At 47.7% G+C, this 24,868-nt stretch overlaps 1 protein-coding gene across 2 annotated transcripts in view; it reads right to left on the bottom strand.

The window, feature by feature from the left end:
- ITGA11 (integrin subunit alpha 11) overlaps positions 1–24,868 on the bottom strand; it is a 153,625-nt gene that overhangs the window by 48,646 nt on the left and 80,111 nt on the right. For both annotated transcript variants that reach the window (XM_054043016.1, XM_054043017.1), the window contains exons 10-16: positions 24,697–24,767; positions 20,553–20,697; positions 15,694–15,842; positions 11,529–11,669; positions 6,866–7,069; positions 3,729–3,859; positions 2,139–2,305 (exon numbers count right to left, since the gene is read on the bottom strand). In XM_054043016.1, the coding sequence (XP_053898991.1) occupies positions 2,139–2,305; positions 3,729–3,859; positions 6,866–7,069; positions 11,529–11,669; positions 15,694–15,842; positions 20,553–20,697; positions 24,697–24,767 (1,008 nt within the window). The remainder of the gene's footprint in view (positions 1–2,138; positions 2,306–3,728; positions 3,860–6,865; positions 7,070–11,528; positions 11,670–15,693; positions 15,843–20,552; positions 20,698–24,696; positions 24,768–24,868) is intronic.

The following is a 24,868-nucleotide window of genomic DNA, read 5'->3' as shown; positions in this document are numbered from 1 at the left end:
ATGGAAGATCCAAAGTCTAAGACATTCAGAATTCAGCTTCTTTCTTCTCTTGTTTCCTTTGGTCCGCAGCAGCACTGTACTCCTGAGAGATAACCCTCTGCATCTCCTCTCCCTTCTAACACATTTCTGTGTCACCCTCTTCTGCAAGCTCGAAAATGACAGGGTGAGTTACACACACAATGTCAGCCTTGATCATTATAGGGGAAAATCCTGGCCCCGGTGAAATCAGTGGGAATTTTGCCATTGCCTTCACTGGGGACATGATTTCACTCATAACATAAGCCCCTGTCATAGCATTTTACTATACATTGTTGGGGGGTTATTATAGGCCACGCTGTTTTTGCTTCCTCCTTGTTCTAGCTGAGTCATGGGCATCCTGTGTGTTGACTCCAGGTCAGAGCAGCGTGCAGTGTTTTAAAGCCAAGCAGGATCGACTGGCTCATAAAGGCTCTTTGTGATATTAGCCAAGTATGTAGGCATATGGCCCACAGATGTACTGTGTGGATGCAAGACCAAGGCGGCAAACTCCCACACACACAGACTGTACGAGAATTGTGACAATTCCCACAGCCCATGGTTGGGAGGGCTCCCTTTGTAAGCCAGGATGTCCCAGAACAGAGCAGTAGCCAGCGTGAGAGACTGAACGCTGCAGCCTCGTCGGCCTTGCTTCTGGATCTTTACAAAGCTCAGAGCAGAGGTCAGTCCTGAAGGAATTCAACTACCCTCAGAACGAGCGCTGGGTGGACTGTGCTGTGCACGGCCCTGCCGCGCGGTTGGCCCATCTCCTTTCAGGGGGGCTGGGGTCCCTCTGCTCCCTCTACATCACAATCCCTAGAACCGCGGCACATTTTCCAATCGAGGGTTATTTTCTTTAATAAAACTTGCACAGCGATTCACTGTTGCTCCAGCTTGCGTTTTCTGCTCGACGGTGAGAGCTGGCCGTGCTAATCGCCCTGAGGACTGGAAGCATTTTTATGAACGCAGTGTAGCAGATCGAGCACTCCCCGGCACGGCGCCTCCTGGTGGTTGCCTTGGGAATTAGCTCAATTCCAGCTCTTGGAGTGCCCTCTGCTGGCCGGTCTCTCACCTGCCTCAGGCCCCTGTGTCCCTCCCGGACCCCGGTGCCTTTTACCTCGGGGTTCTGCCCCAACAGTATCCCCCAGCTCTAGGTCTCCCCTCCCAGGGGAACCCCCAACCCTCTACACCCACCTTGCCTCAGTGGCTACTGCCAGTCACCCTCTAGGCCCCGTTCTCTGGGGCAGACTGCAGTCTGTCATGGCCACTCATCACTGGCAAAGGGGTGGGACCAGCTGCCTCTGCCTATCCCCGGGCTACACCTCTGCAGCCCCAGTATCTGCTTAGGCCTTACCCAAGGCCTCAGCCTGGGGAGTTGTCAGGCTGGAGCTCCCCAGCTCCTTTTGCCTTTCCCCAGCCCTGCTCTGCGTCAGGTACCCTGCTCCCAGGCAGCCAGGCCCTTCCTACTCCAAGGCTGGAGTGAGACTGACCCAGCTCCTCCCTTAGCCCTTTTATCAGGGCCTGTAGTGGCCTGATGAGGTGTGGGCCTCTTCCCCAATCAGCTTACCCCACTCCTGGGAGAAAAGGTATCTGCCCCGCTACACACAGGGACCTACACAGGTTTGCGTGGACTGTTGGTAACAAGAGCCTCTTTGGTCACCTAATGTTCTGATTTCCACCATTTTCTAATGGAAAAGCTTGGACTTTGCAAGTCCCTGTACAGTGCAGAGGAGGAACTGCAAGACTTTGCACTCCAATGGAGGGGTGAGCAGAGGTTACACACAGACACTAATAGGGGGACGTACTAGGTGCAGCCCCCTGCACTGAGTAGTGGTAGATCTAAAGGGCCTGGCACATCTCCTCCATTACTTGCCAGTGTGCAGGTCGAAAAGGGGTGGGGCCTGGGTCGAGACTGGGTCATGTCAGATGAGGCTAAGCACATGTGTTTAGTGCTACCCTGCACCTAACAAGCTCTTAGCTCATTTTCCCCTTCCGCCTCCACTCCTGCTAATAGACAGGGGCAACTTGGCAGTGCTCTTACCAATGCAGGCCAGGTAAAGACAAATGAAAAGGTCGATTCGCAAAAGAGCAATGGCGAAATCAGAGCAGGAGCCTTCGCTTACCCACACTTGCCGTCTGAAAATGAGTCGAGAGGAAGACTGGAGTGAAGCAGACGAATGCAGACATGCAGGTGGCATCCTTCCCATTTCGCTTGCAGTCTTTGTTAAAGATGTTGATTTTGGATGGTTCAAACCGAATGCTGGCATTGACCTGGACAACACTGCGGGACCTAGGGTGGGAACAAGGTACACAAGTTATACCGCAGGGCTGTGGCTCGTCTTTGGACACCTAAACGGGTGTCTATACATAGGTTTTGCAGGGCTCTCCCTGGAGTAAGATGTGAAGCATCCCATCCAAAGGCAGATTAAGGTTTCGTGGGGCCCTTGAAGAGGATCAAGTGATGAACTAGAACCGGGATAGGAGGAGAAGTGACCAGGAGCACAGCAAGGAATGAGAGCGCTACGCAGGGCTGTGTCACATGGGTCAGGTGTACTCGCAGGACACCTGGCTAAGCATGGCCTCAGGTGACAACATACGTGGCTCAGACCGTAGGCCGCTATTGTACAATGATCAGTCTTCAACTGGGATTCGGGAGAGGAAATAACTGCAGATTAGTAGGTGAAGAATAACACTAACGAATGTACAGCCAAGTTCTCCTCTGTAATCCCATTGGCTTCTATGGAGTTGCATGCTCAAAACTGAGAGGAGAATTTGGTCCTCTGCAAGTGGGTAGCACTTTTCAGGACAGATCTCCAGGTGGTATAAATTTGGTGTAGCTCCACTGAGCTGTGCTAATTTATGGCAGCTGAGAGTCTGTCCTCCTGCCTTCAAGGTGCTTTCCAAACATTAATTAATGCTTTGATGTATTAATTTATGAATTAAATAAAACCAAGAGAGCTTTGGGAAACAACATGAAGTTTGGTTTTTGGTTGAAACTCCTGGGGAATTAATTATGAAATTCAGTGATGTTTTGACACCTTTTCATGCACAGCTACATTTCCAATACCATTCTATAGAAACGATCCAGAACCCTGCTGCTTCTCAGGATATGTAGGCTTGGAAGAATTAGATCTTTATTGGTAAGTGTTGATTTCACTGTACACACACACACAAATCAACAAAATCTTTCCATCAATAATAACTGAAATTTACAGATAAGCAAAGTGAGCAAAATGCTGCTTGAGAACTTACTAAAATTTGATTGAAGTATGTTTCCTTTGTATATTTTGATATGTGATATTGACAATTTGTGGTTTAATGATTATAAAGCTTTACCTTTTTGAATCCTAATGATTACTGTCATTGAATAATTATTGTCTGACCCTCCTCTATAATTTCCCACCACTGTGAAAATTTAAATGGATAACAGTAAAAAAAATCCTGACAACCCATAATTTTGCACAACTATAATACATTTGAATTGATAAAAATACAAAAAATAAATAAATACAGATATCTGTCAAAATCACACACACACAAAATCTAATTCTCCAAGCCTAAGTATATTGGATCATTATTGTAGAATACTGCAGGGCTTTTTCAGGGTATAAATTCGGTCATATTTTTGGAGAATCAGTTGTTCCCCTAAATGACAACATATTTCAATGAACTTTGGCGAGAGGGCCGTTACAAAACCCGGAGACATAACCTACCATAAGAGCACAGCACTTCCAAGGGAGCCAATTGCTAGGTCTATGAGGCCATCTTCATTTAGATCTAGTTGTCCGTGGATACTGCATCCAAAATACATCAGGCCTGGAAGAAGGTCTGCGGCTGCTATTCTCTGAAATGCACAAAAAGAAATCCACTCTTGTTTCTAGCATGAGTAGTCTATTACTATTATTATTATTTTATGCTCTTGTGCCTTGTGACTCATGAGACAAGCCGGCGTTTCCCTCTCCGTCTGTCTAATGCCACGTTTCTTGACATCCATACAACATATCCAGACCACTTCAGCCTTCTTTCTCGAATCATTGTCTCTGCACTCTGTTGGCCAGTCCTTTTTAACACATCTCCATTGGTTACTTTGTCCCACCAGTGGACACCAAGTATTCTTCACAGATATCTCTGGTGGAATGTGTTAAGTTTCCTGAACTGAGTAGTGTAATACCATCTGAATGGAGTCTTCTGCATCCAGTCCTCATTTCGCTCACTCCAACAATACTAATATTGAATGAGTCATTTCTCTGACTTCTTGATTCAGTTTCCCAGTGGTTCTTGCATTCCAGTACCCTATTCTAGCTTGGGTTTTATCCTTTAACAAGGATCTCTTGTTTCAGGCCATGAACTCCCTTGCGGGTTTGGTGCACCACCTTCAGACCTCCATTCAGACTCATTTGTTGGGACTCTAGCATGACTGGCAGTGTGTAAAGGTGAAAGTATGTTTGTGAGCATGAACGTGTGTGTGAAAACATAAGTGTGAGCACATGTATGCATTTGTATGTGGGAACATGCACGAACATGTGTATGGGTGCATGAGTGTGAGTATATGTGCATGAAGATGGGCATACGTGGCTGCGAATGCACATAAATTCATTTGCCGGTGCACAAGCCTGTGCCTATGTCAGTCAGGCCTTAGTCTCTAACACACAGGGCTCATGGCTCTACAAAACATGCTCCCTGCTTGCTTTCTGACAAGTCAGTGGATCTAGAAATTAAAGTTTGATCTTGTGGAGTAATCATGCTTACGTGTTATGTTCAGCCCAGATCACTGAACTAACCACCAGCTTTAGAGCGTTCAGAGCTACGTGAGTCACTTTCAATGACTGAAGGAAAGGAAATTTACATAATTTGTTGAGAAAACAGTACATTTGCTTTTGAGCGGTATCACTCTCAGAACTTTCCACTAAAAATAGTTTAAGTGGGCGGCTGTGCCATTTTCCTAGCTCTTGAGGATGGTTCTGCTGAGGATTTGAAGAACAGGTTGGAGGTTTTAACGAACAAGTTAAACACCTGTCAGAGATGGTCTAGGTCTACTTGAATCCTGTCTCAGTGCAGGGGGATGGACCAGATGATCTCTTGAGGTCCCTTCCCCTGACATTTCTATGATTCTGTTTCATTTACAAAACCAGTCCCACTGTATGAAGCTCTAAAAATCCCATTCCTTTTCGATACATCTTTCGTATCTCGTGCGTTTCAGCATGGAAATGTGAAGGAAATATCTTGGAACCAGTTTTACAGTCACATTATGGGACAATTAAACAGCGAGTGTGAAATCCTGGCCCACTGAAGTCAATGCCAAAGCTCCCTTTGACTTCAATGGGGCCAGGATTTCACCTCCGGATTTTGTCATTGGAGACAGATTTTATACTGGAGCCTGCGAAGCAACATTAAGAAGAACAATCTGGGCAAAAGAAGATTCTCTGATTAATTAGTGACGCATGGAAAGAACAAGTTCACTTCCAAACACAGAAAATACTGGATAGCTAGGCAAACGCATTACAAGTGCTAATAGACATAGCAGATGTTCGGAGATGCGATAGTTCATGTTCTTGATTATGGCAGCTTCTCTCTGAAAAGTAATCTTGCCAATGACCTCTGATGTACTTTACCTTGCTGAATAATTCACCGGCTGTGCCTGCACTACACACCAATGTCGGCATCATGGGCAGTATGTGTAGCCACACATCGCAGTGAAAAGCAAGCCGCGTCCACACTGTGATGTTAGTGATAGACTCTGGCAGGGGGGAAGTAGTGCAGAAAGCCGTCAGCAGCTCTCCAATGTCAGAGCCTTTCCCTGTGGCGAGGAAAAGCTCTGGCAGGGGGGAAGTAGTGGGGAAACTCTTATGCCAGAGCCTTTCCCCACTGCCGGAGTCTTTTCCTTTGGTGGGGAAAGACTCCAGTAGCAGGGAGGCAGCGGGACACTGCACTGGTATAAATAGCAGTGTAGCCGGGAAGGCACGGCTTGAGTGAGCAGAGGGCAGTGCAGGGTATGTGCTCAGGTATACGCTCACCATGCCTCACCATCTACACTGCTATACCAGTGCGAGGGGCGCTATGCACGTATGTGCACTACACACCACCAAATGAAGCTTGCAGTGTAGACACACATTAAATGTAGTGGGGAGCATTCCATTTTAATCCTCTCACTGATTTCTGGTAACACAATAAGAACATAAGAATGGCCATACTGGGTCAGACCAAAGGTCCATAGAATCATAGAATATCAGGGTTGGAAGGGAGCTCAGGAGGTCATCTAGTCCAACCCCCTGCTCAAAGCAGGACCAATTCCCAATCTAGAGCAGTATCCTGTCTTCCAACAGTGACCAATGCCAGGTTCCTCAGAGGGAATGAATAGAACAGGTAATTATCAAATGATCCATCCCCTGTCGCCCATTCCCTGCTTCTGGCAAAGAGAGGCTAGGGACACCATCCCTGCCCATGATATGGCATCAGGAGTAGATCTTGCCCAGGATAGGTTGACACTATCAAGGGAGGATATGACACTACTATCTCTTGCCACGTCTCACTTTCAGGAACATGAAAAATGTTAGCCCTCTCCTCTTGGTAAAGTCTCCATGGGAGACTCAAGGGTGAAATAAATGGATATGGAAAAAATGGGTAGTCAGAGATGAATTGAGATCACTCCTGGCTTGTGAACATCTGAGGCACTATTACCTCAGAAATGATGTCAAATTTCCACAAACTATTCCAAACTGTATTTTTCCCCTTTTCAGGGCCTGATTCTCATTTACACTAAATATACCACTCTAAGGGGCCCTAAAGTGGGAGAAAATTACAATTCTTGGAATTCGCTGGTGGGGAAACCATGGGACAAGGGAAACCATACCTGCTTATACATCTTCAGGAGGTTTTCTTTGAAGCCATGGAAGATATATATTGCTCCTTGGTGGTCATCTTCCAAAGGAGCACCAATGACAACATCGTTGTAGGAGTCTTGATTCAGATCACGGACAGAGGCGATGCAAGAGCCAAATCTAGAATTCTGGTAGCTCTGCAAATCTTTCAGAGCTCCGTTGAAAACAAACCGGTCCTTCAAAGGGGAAAGAGAAACAGCAATGAAGATGAAGGAATAAAAAAATCCCAAATCATGAGACAACCAATCAACCAACTCCCTAAAACCCCACAGAACAAACAACTCCCCTGCCCCAAACCTAAATAGTGACTGTACTCCAAAAAGAGAGACGAGCCAGAAATTCCATGACTAAGGGCTTTGCTATTGCTATTGACTTCATGTGGAAGGACAGACAGCAGTATAAAAGCCTTAGGTAGATAGAAAGAATGGTTCAGTGGTTAGAGCAGTAGCCCAAGCCTTGGGAGACGCGTGTTCAATTTTCTGCTCTACCACAGACTTTCTATGTGACCTTGGACAAGTCACTTTGCCGCCCTGTGCCTCAGTTCCCCATCTGTTAAATGGGGATAATAGCAGGAGTGGTTTAAGGTGAAAAGATAGTAATGAGGGGGGCCATGTACATACCTAAGCTAGGAGAGAAAGAAAGTGCCACAGAGATTGCTGCCCATTGTAACTAAGAACACTAAGCATTACGGACTCCTGGCCAGAACAGAGAATCAGGACCCCTGGATTCTTTTTCTGGCCCAACCAAACATTGGCTCTATCATCTTGGTAAGCCACTTAGATTCTTTCTACCTCAGCCTACTGATCTGTAAAAAAGATCACGTACCTTCCTCATAGGGGTGTTGTAAAGTTTAATTCATTAATATCTGTCTGGTGCTTTGAGATCTTTAGGTGGAAGGGATCTGGACATACAAATATTATTCTGTATCTATATGGCTGTAAGATTTGCTCATCTTGAGGCAAACTCTGCACCCTGTTCTGCTGTGGGAGGGACGCAGTATTTCAGAAGCATGGGCATGTGCTCACCCACTGTGTACAGCAGAGCCCTGCCTGCTGGGGGCTCATTTCAGCCCTGTGCACTGTATTTTTTGGGGGGACAGGGTGGGGCTGGGGATTCCACAGCTGGGCAGATCCCTGGATATTGTAGCCTGTGAGGCTGGGGCGGAACATGTAAGCAGAGGCCAGCTCCAGCTCTGAACGTTTTTGCATTTTATTGCAAATTCAAAACAGGTGCCGTGGTCATCAAGTTTCAGAATGACAACGAGCCCATTTCAAGCAAAACGGCACCGTGAACACAAGCAGCGTTGCCAAATTGCTGATTTCATGAACATTCCCCCAAAATAAAAAAACCAAGGGCACGAAACCAAGTCAAGAAAATTGTGTGAATATTTCGGCTGAAATTTCCCCGGCAATTTCACAGAGCCTCACTTGTCAGATTAATTCTGTTTATTCACTCGGCATTATTACTATTATTTCAGTTTTAGGCACCCATTGCTGTGGCCACTAGCGACACAGTTTGCATTAAAAAAGGAAATCAACTGGCCATATTGCACAAACCTTTATCAAACAACCCGACCTAACCTGCCACGTCTCAACCCAGAGCCAAGGAAACATGGGGCCAACAGGTGAGCCTTGAATGGGGTCTTGAAACCCAACTACTTCAGGCCTTTGCTGGAGAGTGAGAGGGACCCTCCCATCGGTAACGCCCAATCTCCAATTTTCAAGAGTTAAAATCTAGGGACAGTGCCTCTGTTTGTAGTCTTCACGGAGCAGGAAGTGCACAACATGTTTTTTTGGGAGGCGAGGGCATTTGTTACAAAATCCTCCTAACCAATTATTTACTGGCTTCCTTAGGTCACAAAGCAAAAGCAAACTGAGACCAAAAGGAGTTTTTCAAGTGTTGTTTTCAAACGTAACATTCCTCTTGGAGGTGACTTGAAGTCACCACGCATACGCGACACTTACTGCTAATCCTACTTTGCGTTTATGGAAATAATGCAACATTTGCTACTGTGTGTCTCTGAACAGAAATCATCAGCTTTCACGCTAAATGGTATATCTCTCTTCCTTAACAGCGCTTCCCTGTTTACTCTACTCAAGACAGTACTCAGTGCCAATGTGGGAGATCTAATTTTATCATTGCATTGTCAATAAAAACCAGACTGAGCTTACGGCTTTTTTCAGCGCTGCCAAGATTTAAAATCTCATGAAAGCTACAAAGATGTCCAAGAAAGAGGAGGAGAAGAAGGAGAAGGAGAAGGAATGGCTCTTCCTGTCTACAGAGACTATTTTTGGTCATTACCTCAGAGAGTTTGGAATCCTAGAGGAAATCATAACAGAGGTAGTGCAATCTGCAAACAATTTCCCAAACAAGGAAGACAGCATAATTCTGAAATGTTATTAGAGGAGCCTTTCCCACAACGAATCAACAAGGAACCAGCAAATGCCACCGCGAAGGCTCACACTGATGTCTTTTTTTTTCCTTTCTCATTCAATTACATGCTTGAATAATTGGATAAAAGCTTTAATAAATTAATGGAGATATCCTGTCTCCTAGAACTGGAAGGGACCTTGAAAGGTCATCGAGTCCAGCCCCCTGCCTTCACTAGCAGGACCAAGTACCCATTTTGCCCCAGATTCCTAAGTGGCCCTCTCAAGGATTGAACTCACAACCCTGGGTTTAGCAGGCCAATGCTCAAACCACTGAGCTATCCCTCCCTTTGCTTGAGATTGTGAAACACCCATTGCTACAGGCAAAGTTCTACAACCAAAGACACACGTGGAAAAGCAGCACACAGCCTCTGAGATGCTAAGCGTCCCCAGAGAGATGTTGAGTGCCCTCAACTACCAGCATCGGGGCATTTATATTTTCCTCTCAGGCACCTAGTACCAAGTGATACCAGAGCCCAAAAGCTCTGACCCAGCACCAACCACTTCCTTATTAACGATGAGAAGGCACAGTCCCTTCCCCCTAGCCCACACCATTGCAATCTTTGAGCATGTCCCGCACTTTACAGACTCAGGCTAAGACAGAACAGGCTCTTATGGAAAGTCCCATAACATTTAAAAGGTTCTACAGAAACAAAATGGATTTCAATCTAGCAACACGGAGTCTGTACAGAATACGATCCTTTCTCTAGCTGGTTGGAACCCTTGTTACCATCTGAACAATCCTATGGCTTCCACTGCAGGCATATCATTTTCTGTTAAAATCCGTAGGATGATTTAAAAGAAGAAAAGAAAACTTTTCATTCTTTATTGGATTCTGTAGGGCTTTTTCATAAGGGCAGGGCAGCAACCTTCAAGAGGCACCAGGACTCTGGGAACGGGAAAATGCTGACAAGGCAGAAGAAATGCCGTTCATGTTCCATGGGACCATCCTTGAGGCACTGGGAGCAGGAGATGGTCTGGCTAGAAGACCCTGGTGCCCCAGGGGCCTGATACAAAATCCACTGAAGAAATGGGATTCTTTCCCCGGATTAAATTGGGGTTTCGATCAGGACCTAGAAGCCCATCCCCAGAGTGTGAGCTGGACAAAGGGGCCAGTAGCCAGAAGACGTTTTTCCAAAGGAAAAGGTAATCCAACTTTTAGTATTGTCTTCCCTAAGGTCTGTGAATATGTTTGGAACAAGAGTGGTTGAAAGGGACCCTGAGACAATGCAGCTGCACTTTAGTACGGTCTAGATTCCCTTCGCTGGCATCAGAAAACCAGGATGGTTTATAAACAAGGAAAAGAGGCAAACTCGCTCAAAGTCTAGTAGCAGCCACAGCTGGGAAGGGCTTCCAAGTTCTGTGTCTCCTTTGGATTGTGACAAAAGATGCCAGGTGATCTTTGAAGGCAACTTGGCTGTACTTCTGGACAAGCCAGATGTGTATGTGCCATGGCCCTGCATCCAGCCTGGGATACCCACTTGGTATTTTTGGTAAGACTGACGAATGGGACACCATGTGCAGTGTGCCACCTACTTTGAGGGCCCAATCCACCTCTTCTTTCATCCATCTGAGCAGAGCAGGTGCCCTCGGATGTTCATCTGGCCAAGCAGAGCTGCACCTTGTCTGTCTGTCTCTCGGGACTGAAAAAGCACCTCTGTCCAGCAGAGCAGAGAGGACACCTTTGCCTGTCTTAGGGTACATGTAGGTATATCTACACAGCACTTGGGTAAAGAGCTCAGGTAGACATAACCGCACTAGCTCTGATTGAACTAGTGCACTAAAAACAGCAGCGTAGCCATGGTGGATGGGCTAGCCACCTGACTACAGTCCCGTCCGTGCTCCTAGGATGGTACTTGGGTGGCTAGCCCGAGCCACCAGCCATGCTGACACAGTTACGCTGCTAGTTTCAGCGGGCTAACTCCATCAACTCCAGCTTCAGTGTAGATGGACCCAGAGTGTCCAAGCACAGCATGATGGGAGTGTTCCCCTTGCCGGCATGCTTTCATTCTCCCACAGGAGCTGCTGCATTGTCCCCTGGAAGACGCCGGACGCTGTCTGTACTCACACCCCGGCAGAGTGCCCAGGGCAGGGTGAGGACCATGTCAGAGGGTAGCCAAGTTTGAGGAAGGGGAATTGACGTGCAGGCTATTCCAAAGCCTCTTCTGGGGCAGGAGCAAAGATGGAACAACCACAGCTTAATTACCTCTTTTAGAACGTAGACGTACACCTTCCCCCTCTCTCTGCCTTCGCTGAAGTACATGGGGGCACCGACCAACAAAATATCTGTCATCCCGTCTCCATTAATGTCGATGGAATTTATTTCACTTCCATAGTAGGAGCCAATCTGAAAGAGCCGAAAAGGAGAAATGGTTGGAATGTAAATGAGAACACCACGTATTTCGACACGTCCCCGTATTTCTAAGGAATTGAATACCTCAGGGATGACACCCTTGGAGTGAGTGGAATTTCCAGTCTTCTGAACGGAGACACGTTAACTTATTGTCTAGACAGATCTCCAGGAAAAGAATTTGAATGCTAAAAGATTAATGATCAGACTCTTTTCCTTTCTCTGGCATTGTTGAGTTCTCTTAGTGTCACATTTTCCCGTTGAACTAGGTTTTGAAGGAGAGATTGTTTAAATGTAGGTACACGCGTGTATATTTCAGCTGAAGGGTTCCTTCCAAGCCTATGGCGGCTTCATTCTTCTGCCCTGCAGAATTCCCTCCCTGTGCAGACTGTATATGCTCGGCAATCACCCCAGTTCTATTAGACACCCCTTCGCCGTTTCTTCCTCAAGCTAGTTTGAATGAATCAGTCCTTTACTCTCGAAGGGAGACTGTATGGGCTCTACAGACCCCAACCTGAACCAGGGCATGGAATAGAACAATCCTGGGCCAGGGAGGACCCACCCTGAGCAGGTGCAGGGCATGCATCAAGTGGAGGAATAATTGACACAGGTAGCCCAGGAAAGGGGGCGGGGTGGGGGGAAGGAAAGGGGCACTAGGAAAAAAGGCTGATGCTGGGAGCTGGGATAGGAGTGGCTACAGCTTTGTTAAGGCTGCTCTAGCAGTAGGGATCTTTCCACCCACACTTTGGGAGCTGAAAGCCCTAAAAGAGATTCCTTTGAACAGGACATTATCAAGTGGAGTCTTCTAAGCCAGCGACCAGGCCCCAAACAGAAGAGCGCCAGTCTGGTAGGAAGCGTCACTTGGGGTAGATCTATAGCTGGTCTGGACACTTTGTCAAACCCCTAGGGCCCTGGCTTGGGACGTGGTGGAGTGGGTGGACCTGGGTCCCCCACCTTGTCCCCCTGCTCCTCTATAGCAGTGGAACCCAAAGGGGAGGGAGAGGAGCACTCAAGTGGGATCGAGGTCTGCTGCACACGTCTGGGCTGGGGCCCCCTCCGGGACACCTAGGCTAGCAGAAATGGGTGCCAGACCACCAGGTCAGCTGGTCATCGACTGTCCTGCTACATCATATAACTAGGGATGGATCAAAACTCTGAGTCCAATTCCCCCACAAAACTTTGGGAAAGCTTGTATCCCGATGGGAACGTTACAGTTTAGGCATGTCTCTATATGGACCACAACACAGAGAACTGATATCGGCAATATTCTGGAATTCTGGGTTTGCGCAGCAGTACCATTGATAACACTCTTGATTTCTGCCCGGTTGCAAAGATCGGACTGAATTTTTTTTTTTTTGGAGACGATTAACAGCAGCTTATGCGCAACTAATCTATATGAGCAGAACCAGCCTGGCCATTTTTCTGCTTCTGGGCAAAATTCACACAGGGTGAAGCTCGCCCTGTACAGCATAAAGGCCTTTCAAAATCCGTCTTCAGTGGAACTTGATGCCTGATACTGGCCCTTTGCAGAGTGGTGAATTTCACCCCCAGCATGGAAGGTTCACCCATCCCAGCAGGCCAAGGAGGCTGGGTAGGGAACAAAGGTTGATGAATTTCCAGGCCCTGTGTTGGAATAAGAGGACAGACAGACGACAGAAGGTGCAGCAGATTTATGCAAGGGAGCTGCTTTTAGCATGATACCGAGGCGAGAACGTGCTCTAAGTCAGAGCCAAAGCTGCGGCATTAGATGTGGCATGAGTGCAGAGGTGATTTACAGAAAAAGGAGGCAGAGGCGTAAGATAAAAGAAGAAGGTTATTTGGAGGAGAAGGAGGTTGCGAGGCTATTTCGCTGTGTCTACGTGGGGATAAAAAACCCGCAGCTGGCCCGGGTCATCTGACTCAGGCTTGGGGTGGTGGGGGAGGAGGATCTGGGTCTGAAAAATTCCTGTGTAGATGTTCAGGCTCAGGCTGAACCCTGAGCTCTGGGACTCTGCAAGGGTGGAAGGTCCCAGAGCTCGGGCTCGAGCCTGAGCCCGAATGTCTACACAGCATTTTTAGCCCCACGAGCTCGAGGCAGCTGACCTGGGCCTGCCATGGCCGCGCCGCGGGGCTTGTGCACCTGTGTAGACATCCCCATTGTGTAACCATCATTGGGCGAGTGAAGCCAGGTCTGACACTCGACCCAACAGCATCTGTCTGTCTGTCCTGCGATAATTTTAGAATGCTGCACCCGATCAATTCCAAAATTTCAGGGAACGTTCTAGGCACCAGTGATCCGAACCCTACTGACTCTGGGGGAAAACCAGAAGGAGGAAAATGGGGCCACGGATCCCCTGGAATCTGGTCGGCAGAGCTAGTACCGTCAACTGCCTCTGGAATGTCTATAGAAAACCCTTTGATGGCGGCTATTAACACTTTCCAGCACAACAGTAATCCCCTTCTCAGCTCTGCCCCCCCATCACCCGCCAAAGATTTCAACATGTTGGCACCTTGCAAGACTTAGCTCCCAGACAGAAAGAAAGGTGAGGGGAAGGGAGAGGGCACCGGAGCGCACGCAGGGTGGTGGGAAGAATGGGGGAAGCGGGGATGGGGGCACTCAGACCCGTAGCATGAGGAAGGGGGTGGGTGAGGTTGTAGGGAGTCCCTGAAGTAGAGGAGGATGGGAGGGTGGCACACAGAGCACTTGTGGGGGAGGGGAACGGAGGGAGGCAAGAAGCCCCTGGTGTGCGCAATGAGCTTTGGGTGACCAGATGTCCTGATTTTATCGGGACAGTCCAGATATCTGGGGCTTTTTCTTATATAGGCACCTATTACCCCCCACCCCGTCCCGATTTTTCACACTTGCTATCTGCTATCACCCTAAATGAGCTTGGTCTACAGATGCAACACAGGGTGCAACCTTCTAGTAAGTTTTCTGCACAGAATAAGTTTCTTTCCATATTCTACTGCACTTGCTGGTGGGTGGGGTGTGTGTACGTGTACACCAATGCCCTCTGCTGGATAGGTGCCAGCCTGCAGAACAGTGTATCAAAGGCCTTGGGTTTGGAACAACTAAAAGTAAACCCCTCCTTTTGCTCACACCTGCCTGAAATAGGAAGACCTGAGTTCTATCCCTGCTACAGCTGTGAAAGTCAGCGTTGCCAGCACAGTGAGAGCCATGAAATCCCTAGCTGGTGATGGATTTGTTAAAATATCTAGCTTTCATTTCAACATAACAGAGAAGTAATCTGCACAGGGAGGGAGACAAAGACCACAGCGAGAGCACCCAAATCTGTTTCTCCGGAATTCATGGATGGAACCGGAAGCTACCAATATTGCTCCACTAAATATTGGTAGGTTTCCACTGAGTGGAGTGGGGAAACGAGCAAATCTCCTGATCAGAAACGTAAAACATTCAGAATAAAATGTAGTGGTTACAGTGTAACACCACAACATGTGTTACAAAGCCTTTGGGCCAGACCTGCAGCTGATGTAAACGGGTGTAATTCTACTGAGGTCAATGGAGCCCATTTACATCAGATGAAGATCTGACCTTTTGTCCGTCAGGTCAGATAGATGAGAAATATACCTAGGATCCGAGGACTAATGATAACAGCCATATACGCAGGGCCGGCTCTACTGTTTTTGCCGCCCCAAGCAGCGCGCCGAATTGCCACCGCGGACGGCGGGGGCAGTCCATGTGCCGTTAGGGCGGCACGCGCGTTTCCATGGCGGCGGCAATTCGGCGGCAGCTTCTGTCTTCAGCCGGAAGACCGAAGCCGCCAAATTGCTGCCGCCGTGGAAACGCACGTGCCACCCTAACGGCGCACGGACTGCCCCCGCCGTCCATGCTGGCAATTCGGCACGCTGCTTGGGGCGGCAAAAACACACGGCCTGCCGCCCCTTGCAGATTGCCACCCCAACCACCTGCTTGGAATGCTGGTGCCTGGAGCCGGCCCTGCATATACAGTAGTGCATTCAATCAAGCCTATTTCAGAAGTCTGCCCCATAGATCTGTACCATGTATCTCCTTAGGTTTTACCTGTTCTCCTTTCAAAGACTGGTGAATAGTTAGGTTTCTGTTGCTGTGCATTGTAAAAATAATTGCTTTCCCAGTGTGGTTGAACCTGGGAGCTCCCGCTACATAAATCCTTCCATGCTTTGGAGACATCACTGAGGTGACGGTGTAACCTACAAGACATGGAAACACAAGGTGAGCACAACCTGGAAATGAAACTCCAAGAAGCACCAACATGGGACTGACCTCCCGGGCTGAATACTGTCCCGAATAGATGTAACAAATGACACAGACAAATCTGGATACCAGAAACCTGCTAAATCAATTGCACATTGTGTTTTCTAGCTGGAAAATAAGTGTCCTGATTAGATTTTTCCCATTTGGCTCTGAATAGACAGATGGAATAATAGATTCCCAGGCCAGAAGGGACCATTGTGATCATGTAGTCTGACCTCCTGTGTAACACAGGCCAGACAACTCCCCGCAAATAGTTCCTAGAGCAGATCTTGTAGAAAAACATCCCATCTTGATTTTAAAAATTGCCAGGGATGGGGAATCTACCACGGCCCTTGGTAAAATTGTTCCAATGGTTAATTATTCTCACTGTTAAAAAGTTATGCCGGAATTCCAGTCTGAATCTGTCCACATCCGTGCTTATCATTTCATTGCTCACTCCACTCTTTGAATCTCTTCCTTTATTGCAACATTGTTGGCTGACCATCTGGTTTTGATTCATTTCAGGCTGCTAACCCAACTCCAGCTGCCTCCCAGATAGCAAACTGGAAACCAAGAGTTCTCAACAAGATAAAGTCATTCAAACAAACCTGACAACTTTAACCTTATGTTTTGAAGTGCCCAGAATTTATTGCTCAGGTCCCTTCATTCCATCTCCTGGATCATTCAGATTACTACTAGAATTTGCAAGGTTTGGTGCTGCTAGCAAATCGAATGCAGAATAATATTGCAGTAGCAGGTTAAGTCCATTACATTTCCTGAGAGCCGTCTTACTTCACGGTTTATATAAAATTATACAAACCATAACACTGTATTTGGATACAAAACATTGATGCATGATTCCACACAGCTGCGTGTGGTGCTGTGTGAGGCATCCTCTGAGCAGAGCACAAACCAGGTCTGAGAAGACTGCACAAGCGTAAAAGAGTTGACTGATATTTGATGCCAAACTAATGGGTGCTATAAAAAGTTGTGACTCCACGGAGAACGTTAGATTCATGAACACTTTAGTAAATAATCCTGCACCTATGCCCTGAAAACTCCAGGAGGTCAGTGACTGCTGTTAAATACGGATGTGTCCTGTATACAAATGGAGAACCTGAAACCAGGCAAAGGTGCTGAATTATATCCCCCTGAATGATCCGGCTGGATCCCAGCGATTGGCTTTACTTTAGCCACAGAATCTTTAGCTCTTGTTCTAAGCTAATCTACTGCGTGAGCCAGGAAGGCAGGGTTAGATTTCGCTAATTAAATTGGTCCCACTTTATATTCAGGGTACATTTATCGATAATTTACAAAGGGGTTAGAGGTGATTAATATGTTTTAATAAATCTTTAGTCAATTCTTATAGAGTCCAATGTATCAATAAGGTGTTTATAATCATCTACCCCAGGGCGTTTCAACCTTTTTTCATCTGTGGACCCCTAAAAAGTTCCAAATGGAGATGCGGACCCCTTTGGAAATCTTAGACACGGTCTGTGGACCACAAGTCGACAACCACTGTTCTATGGTAACAACCTTTTGCGGACCCTTTAGACCAGGGGTCGGCAACGTTTGGCACGAGGGTAAGCACCTTGGCGGGCCGGGCCAGTTTTATTTATCTGCTGACGCGGCAGGTTCAGCCGATCGCAGCCCCCACTGGCCGCGGTTCGCCGTCCTGGGCCAATGGGGGCGGCGAGAAGCCGCGGCCAGCACATCCCTCGCCCGCGCCGCTTCTCGCCGCCCCCATTGGCCCAGGACGGCGAACTGCAGCCAGTGGGGGCCGCGATCGGCCAAACCTGCCGCGTCAGCAGGTAAATAAAACTGGTTCGGCCCGCCAGGGTGCGTACCCTGGCGAGCCGCGTGCCGAACGTTGCCGACCCCTGCCTTAGACAGTCCGCGGACTCCCAGGAGTCCACGGACCACAGGTTGAAAATCACTGATCTAGCCCATCGGTAGAAGATGTTGTTATAATAATCTGTAACACATATACTCATGCAAGGCTTATAGCATCTATTAATCATTTATTAACATGCTTCATAAATGTAACCTTGATATAAAGTGTGGCCATGAAATCTATAGACCACAGTTGGCTGAGTATCAACGTAATTACACAATGTAGCTACTCCAATGTCTGGTAAATCCCTGTTTAAATGATTACACTGTTCTTGGGCTAGGCAGGTGCTTTAGACGTTATCTAGAAAAGAGATAAACTACCCCCAATGGCTTCCCTGTGAATGGCAAAAAGTGACGCCTGACAGACAAATGAACAGCATTAGGATGCAAGAGGTACTCGCTAGCCTCTTTATCACTCTATGTATGTGAGGAGATCGCAGATCACGAAGAGAGGCAGGCACGCATTTATCAGTAATAACAGACTGAGGAGAATTACTGATGACATTGATGAATATCCCTTATCATTATGGAAGAAGGAGAAATATTAGAGATGTTGGATAGAAATAGGATTTGCCGTCTATCCTGAGGCTGTATCAGGTGGGGTTTGCAGCAGGTGGAGGATGGAGGAAACTGCACGGAGAAGCATTACTCATGTTTATTAGGGGATACAGCATGGGCTCCCCAGAGCTGGCCTTGGGCAGCCGTCAGCCAGTTCATCCAACCAGCTGCTCTCCCTTGGGGCTGTGAAGGCCTCTCTCACACCTTGCACTCATGAAAGGCAGGCTGAGGGTTGTGGCTGCCCTGGAGAGGGGAGTCCAAAGGGTTGGGCAAAAAGAGCTGCTGCCTCCTTTCCCCAGTCGCGTGCACCTGCAGGAGGCCACTGATAATCTGGCCTGGAGGGACTTTGCTGAAGTTTTCACCTGGACACTTTTACATGCAGCAGGTGTGCCCAGCAGATGCGCTAGCAAGGAAGAGTTGAGTTAAGGATGGCATTACATGTTGTCCAGCCCGGGGCATTTATGGGACTGAAGGCAGCCTAGTGTGGAGTGACTGTGCCACTGATTAGAATGTCGGTGCACACTTAGCAAAGAAGAGGTTTAGGCAGTACAGTGGGGCACTATAGAAACCAGATAGTAGATAGATAATGGTAAGACATTTCGTTTCCAAGCTCTGGTTCCGTCTCTTTTGGCACTGAATGATTTAAAGTGGAAACCAGGGAGGGCCTCTGAAAAAGATACTTTTAGGCAAAGACAACTGACCTGGAGTTTATTACAATCCCCAACCAAATGAAAGGGGACCAAAAGCTCACTCTGCTTTCGGAGAAGAAATTTACTTATCATTGTCCCAGACATTTTTCTGGAGCTGCTAGTTCAAAGGAGCTGCAGGAAGCTGTTGTACTGTTGGTAACTAGAGATGGCCAAGATTCAGGAGCTGAAATCTTGCAAGATCAGCTGTTTTCCCCAGATTTCCCCCTCTGAAGCTGAAGTCCCATTAAACTGAATGTTCAGCCCGTTGAACTAGAATGGCAAAAAAGGCCCCTTCCACTGTTGGTTCTCACTCAGAACCAATTTATAGGGGAGGTTTCCAATCTGGGAATTCAGCTTAAAGGGGTTAGAATGAGAGGTTCTGTTTTGGCCCATCAACACACGTTGTCTATACGACTTTGCAGGGCAAGTTCCCGGAGCTCACCTGTTTGCACTCGACAAAGGTCAGGAGGGTGGGTGCCCGGGTAGCTTTACAGAACCTTTGCTCTCTGATCCTGGAGCTGCTGGACATGCAGCCAATCCCCTGGCATAGGCTGTTTTACGGTACAGTGACAGCTGCCAAGGACCCCGTTTGTCATCAGCATGGCCTCATCCACCGCATGCCAGTCTACACCACAGGATCCTCGTGCAGGGGAATCTTGCCACTGGTCCAGGACACACGATTGCCCAGCTTTTCTCAGACAGTTCTGTTGTTCTTATCTGATCCATTTGGGGCTATTAAGGAAGAAGGCCAATCAGTGCTCCCATCCCCTGTCACCGCAGCATGGTATTCTTTGTGTAACGGGAGCTGGCCTTGTGCTATTTGAAAGCCTGTCTCTGCTCCAGGTACGGTGAACGCAGCCATACTCAGTTTGTAACAATTTGCCTCTTTGTTACGTTCTCCCATTTTTTGAAGGAGAATGATGTGCTTGGGGGCTGTTATTCTGCCTGATATCACAGAGAAGAGCTTTGGCCTCTTTGATCTCTTACTGTGTAATCTCTGATTCTGCTTCCTGCCAGGCCGAGAAGACCGTTTCCACGCAGCGTGTCACATCAGTAGACTTCGTGTTGAAAACCAGGCGTATATTATCACTCATGGACGCCAACCGCTGCATGTAGAGCGGATCAGCACAGCAGATGTTTCCTCTTTACCCATGACATATCATCAGTATTTTTTAAAGCACCCCATTAAGAACCGCAGGTGACCCAGACGATCAGAACTCCTGCATGTATATTGCTTCTGTATACTGTATATTCCTGTAGGCTTTGGCTTTCCTCTGGATCCTCCACTAGTTCGATAGTCAGTCGGCTTTATCCGTGAGCTAGGGGTAGTATCAGTCTTGGCTGCCTGCACAGCTGGGTACATAACAATATACTTTTGCTTGGACGGGTCTTTCTGTGAGCACTGGCAAATTGGATCTGCTGTGAAAGAGTCTGCACTTTCCACCTGGCCTGGCAGAAATGGTTGAAAAATGGCAAAAATCATGAATTTAATTTGTAAAACCGACCCGCTCTGTGTAATGTCCTTACCTAGGTATGCTCCATGGTTCTTCAGCTCCTCCGGGAATTCCTGGAGATACGATTCCCTATGAGGAATGACTTTTCCACTGCTGGTTTCTTTGAGCACTGCTCCATTCCAGTCATACGCTCCTACGGCCCCAAGCAAAATCCCATCCTGCGGGGAACACAAAAGCTTTAGAGCAGCTTGTCATCTGGACCTGTGGCTGCTGAAGGTGGTTTCAGTGCAAACACCAAACACCTCGTGAATTAAATCAAACTGAGCAAACGACAGACGGAAACCAGCGGAGATACGAAATCACCCAGCAACAGTGAAGCGGTGCCAAAAAGGGGCCGAACTTGGGCTTCCTTTTAAGATGCATGGCACACAAGTGCTAGGTGAGGATCCTGTCCGGGAGCACATGGAAATCCTGCCCTGAACCAATGAGAGCAGTTGCGAGGCGGCCAGGTTATCCTTCCTGGTGGCAGCAGCTGGCCACAGAAGGGAGTGTCACTGCTTGCCCTACTTAATAATATAATAAGGAGATATCCTAGCTCATAGAACTGGAAGGGATCCTGAAAGGTCATGGAGTCCAGCCCCCTGCCTTCGCTAGCAGGACCAAGTACTGATTTTGCCTCAGATCCCTAAGTGGCCCCCTCAAGGGCTAAACTCACAACCCTGGGTTTAGCAGGCCAATGCTCAAACCACTGAGCTATCCCTCCCCCCTCTTGTTGCACTCAGGGTCAAGTCTGCTCAGATACACCCATTCTCCACCTAGACCCACCCCCCTCTTATATCCAGTGCACCTGAGAATAAGGCATTGGGGGCACCAGGAGCTTCAGCTTCACGCCTGCTCAGGGAGAAGGACACCCAGTGCTTAACACCGCTCGTGCCTGCGTGTCTCTGCCCCCCGCACGCCGGCGTGCAGCACCCTGCTGTACCTGGCACAAGGACTTGCAGGATCAAAGGCTGCCCTTTTGTTAAACCTGTCTCACCAAGTGTCCTCCTCCCATCGCTGAGCCTGCAGCGAGCACGGAAGCCCGGTGGGTCCGATCTGCTTTGCGCTGCTCCAGCAGTCAGAAACCTGCCCTGGTGTCAGTGGCTCAGCATCCCTGGGGGGCATGTTGGGGTTGTGCCAGGGGCTGCCCCCCGCCAGCTTCCAGGATTGGGGAAGCACAAAGGTGACTTAAAGCCACTTTTCCTATCCCCTTTGGGTCCTGTGCCAAACACAGCAGAGCTGGACCCAGGGACCCGAACAATCAGCTCTGGGACGGCTGGTAGCGGCCCTCCATGCTCAGTTATTTAATAACATGTTGCTGCAGCCAGCCTGTCCTCAGCCCTGCAGAAGTTTAATCATAAGTACGGCTAAAACCAAAGTCTGACTAAGAGCAGCCTGATCCCGTGCTAAAAATAATGAAATAAAGCAGCCCTTTGGTGCAATCGCGGTGGCCTTTCGTTTCACAGCAGATGGCAAACTGGGATTCAAACTTGCCTCAGATAACATCACTGCCCTCACTGCAAATAGCCAGGAGTAGATTGCACCGACTTGTGTGCGCAGGACTGTGACTCTTGCAGGTTCCCATAACAAGGAGACCCAGCAGGGAGTGGGGTGATACACAGGCTAAGTAAAGCACTGTAACAATGATTATACAAGGTACTAAGCTTCCGTTAAAACCCCGGCCATGTCCTTTTAGAGATTTAAGGTGGAATTTTCAAAAGAGGCCTCAATGACTTGGCAGCACATCCCTTTGCCTTTGAAAGACAATGGGATTGGGCCACTAAACCGCCCCAGTGCCCCGGTCCCACCCTTGTGCCCCAATCCCGCTCCCAGTGAAACAAATGAGGATTTAGCCAGTGATTTACATGGGAGACATCACTACTTCAGTTCCACGTCTGATGTCGAATTGGCTCCGTCCATAGCTGTTGACGTTGGGCTCAGGGTGCAGTGTTTGGATGTGAAAGAGGGTCAGGTCAGGGTTTGAGCCTTGATTTTGTGTCAAGCTAAGACTACAGTTTTGGTTTGATGGCCCTGAAATCTCCCCAGCTGGTCTCCTGAGATTTTGACCCCAAGCACCGGAAATCTCCTGAGATTAGCTGATTCTACCAGAACAGGAGAGCAGGCTCAGTTTTGGATCAGACCTCAAACCAAATCCATAATATCAGATTCAGATAAGGGGATTCAAATTGGATTCCCTCGGCTCTGCCACACACATGTTCAGAAGGAACAGGTGGGGTGGATTCAAGGTTAATTTTTGGGCCCCTATCTCTGTTTAAAATATTTGTTACCATGTAGATACAATTATTCCCCTAATGGGACATATGGGCAAATCCTGATTAAAGCCAGATGTTTGAAATCAATGAGAGTAACGAGAAGAATCTAATTAGTTGTTTTCCCCTTTAGGAAATTTATCAGCTCTTTTTTTTTGGAAGTTTTCCTGAAATTATAATTCCACAGCAGTGTATTTATTTGGCTTGATGCCTCACTATAGGTTATAGGAAAAACAAGAAAAAGTTATTCCCACAAATCACACTTGTCATTTTCAGAAAGACTGATGAATTTAGCAAGTAAAGCTTCAAGGAAGCAAGTCTCCAAAGCATTCACAGAAAGGTATATTTTTAAAACTACTGTAACAATCTTTCCAGTCAAGTTCTGTCTTTTCAACGACCTTTTCATTTCCAAGAGTCCAACTGATCCTAGCAGCATTGTCTTTTGCACCTTGTCACATTGCATTTCAGTAGTGTACTAGGTGAGTTTAGAAGAACATCTAGCATTTAAAAGCAGTTAAGCCATGTGCATTAAATCCAAGTGCCAAGTCAGCGACTGAAATATTCTCAGACGTGCCAATTCCTGCAATCTTTTCAGCTTTGGCAGGACTAAGAAAAAAGTCTGTCTTTAAGCAAACAACAAAGCAAGGCTGAAGACTGGTTAAAAGCTGTTGACCCATCCAGAAAAGGAACAATGGCAAGGGGGTCAGACTGTGGCTGGCGTGACACAGGTGGGCAGTGGGCAGCCACCCCCCAACATGCATCCCTTGCAGAGTGAGGGTCCCTCTCATTAGGCAGCAGCACCCCGCCCAGGTGCAGGTCCCAGCTGGGAAGGGATGGGAATGCCGGAGGCACTCACAGGGTGAAGAGCACAGCATTAGTCGGATGTGAAAATGCAGGGCACACCGGTAACGCTGCCATGTGGGCTAGCCATTGCAGTGATTGCTCATCCACCCACCATTTCCTCCAGTCACGCTGAGTCAGTCCCGTTTCTCCCCACTTGGAAAGGAATGGACGCAGGGGGTCTGGGTTCAAATTCTGGGCTCTGGCCATAGATTCCCCCGTGCCCTGGGACAAACCTCTTATGCTTCCGTGGTGAGGATAACAACACTTTCTCCCCACCCCTCTTTGCCTTGTCTATTTCAACTGTCAACACTAGCTTGTATAAAACGTTTGCTTGCCCCTCTCCAGCTAAAGCTAATAACTAAAATAAATATATATATAAATACTGAGATGACTCATTCATTTGCCCTCCTATTTCGAGATGAGACCAGTAAAGATGTTTTATTGTGTTTATAAACAGCGGCTAAACATTCCGGAAAGTCTGGACTTCCACCCAAGTTCCAGGGAGGAGTCAAATCAGTTCACAGCGCTGATCCCAGCTACCAAGGAACCTGGCACTCACTGCTCCCTTCGGCTATTCGTACTGAGTAAGTGGTGCCACTAAGAAAACCTCAGCTGACGTCTCTAGAATGCACTGACTGGTTAGGTAAGGTTTAAAAGGAAAGCACACTGTGCTGGAGTTGTGCCAGGTAGAATTTGGCCCATCGGCTCCAGAGAGAAATGATTTTCATTTCAATGTTCATCCCACACATTCCTAAAGGTCAGGGTGTCAGCTCTGGAATGGCATCTCTTTCCATCCAGAGTGAAACGGAAACATACTGGAAAAATTCAGGACACTTACTCTGGGAGTTAGTATCAATGTACAACAGGAAAAATAGATTCCTCCTCAGGGATCAAGACCTTGAGCCATCTCCAAACCCTAATGCACATCAGAGCCTTCTGGGCCATGTATTTGCAACATGGATTCATACACCATAAAACCAAAAGCCACTACATCTGCTTTCCATAGGACAGTTACCTGCAAAAAAAATACTTGAATGGGAGAGAAAAACAAATCTGTTCTCTTACTTCCACAATGTGTGATGAAAATCCAGTCTGGGACATTTCAAGTCCAAAGGAGATTTCGTTTTTGTTGGTACCTAGAATAAAAAAGAGACGTTTAAATTAAAGACCTGTCCTAGGGGAGATCGCCAGTTATCGAATGGAATTAGGCACAATGAACTACTACCTCCCCCTGTAA

This window comes from Malaclemys terrapin, chromosome 10, assembly GCF_027887155.1.
Source record: "Malaclemys terrapin pileata isolate rMalTer1 chromosome 10, rMalTer1.hap1, whole genome shotgun sequence".
NCBI lineage: Eukaryota > Metazoa > Chordata > Testudines > Emydidae > Malaclemys > Malaclemys terrapin.
The sequence above is the reverse complement of the archived record's forward strand: the minus strand, read 5'-3'. Positions and strand labels throughout refer to the sequence as shown.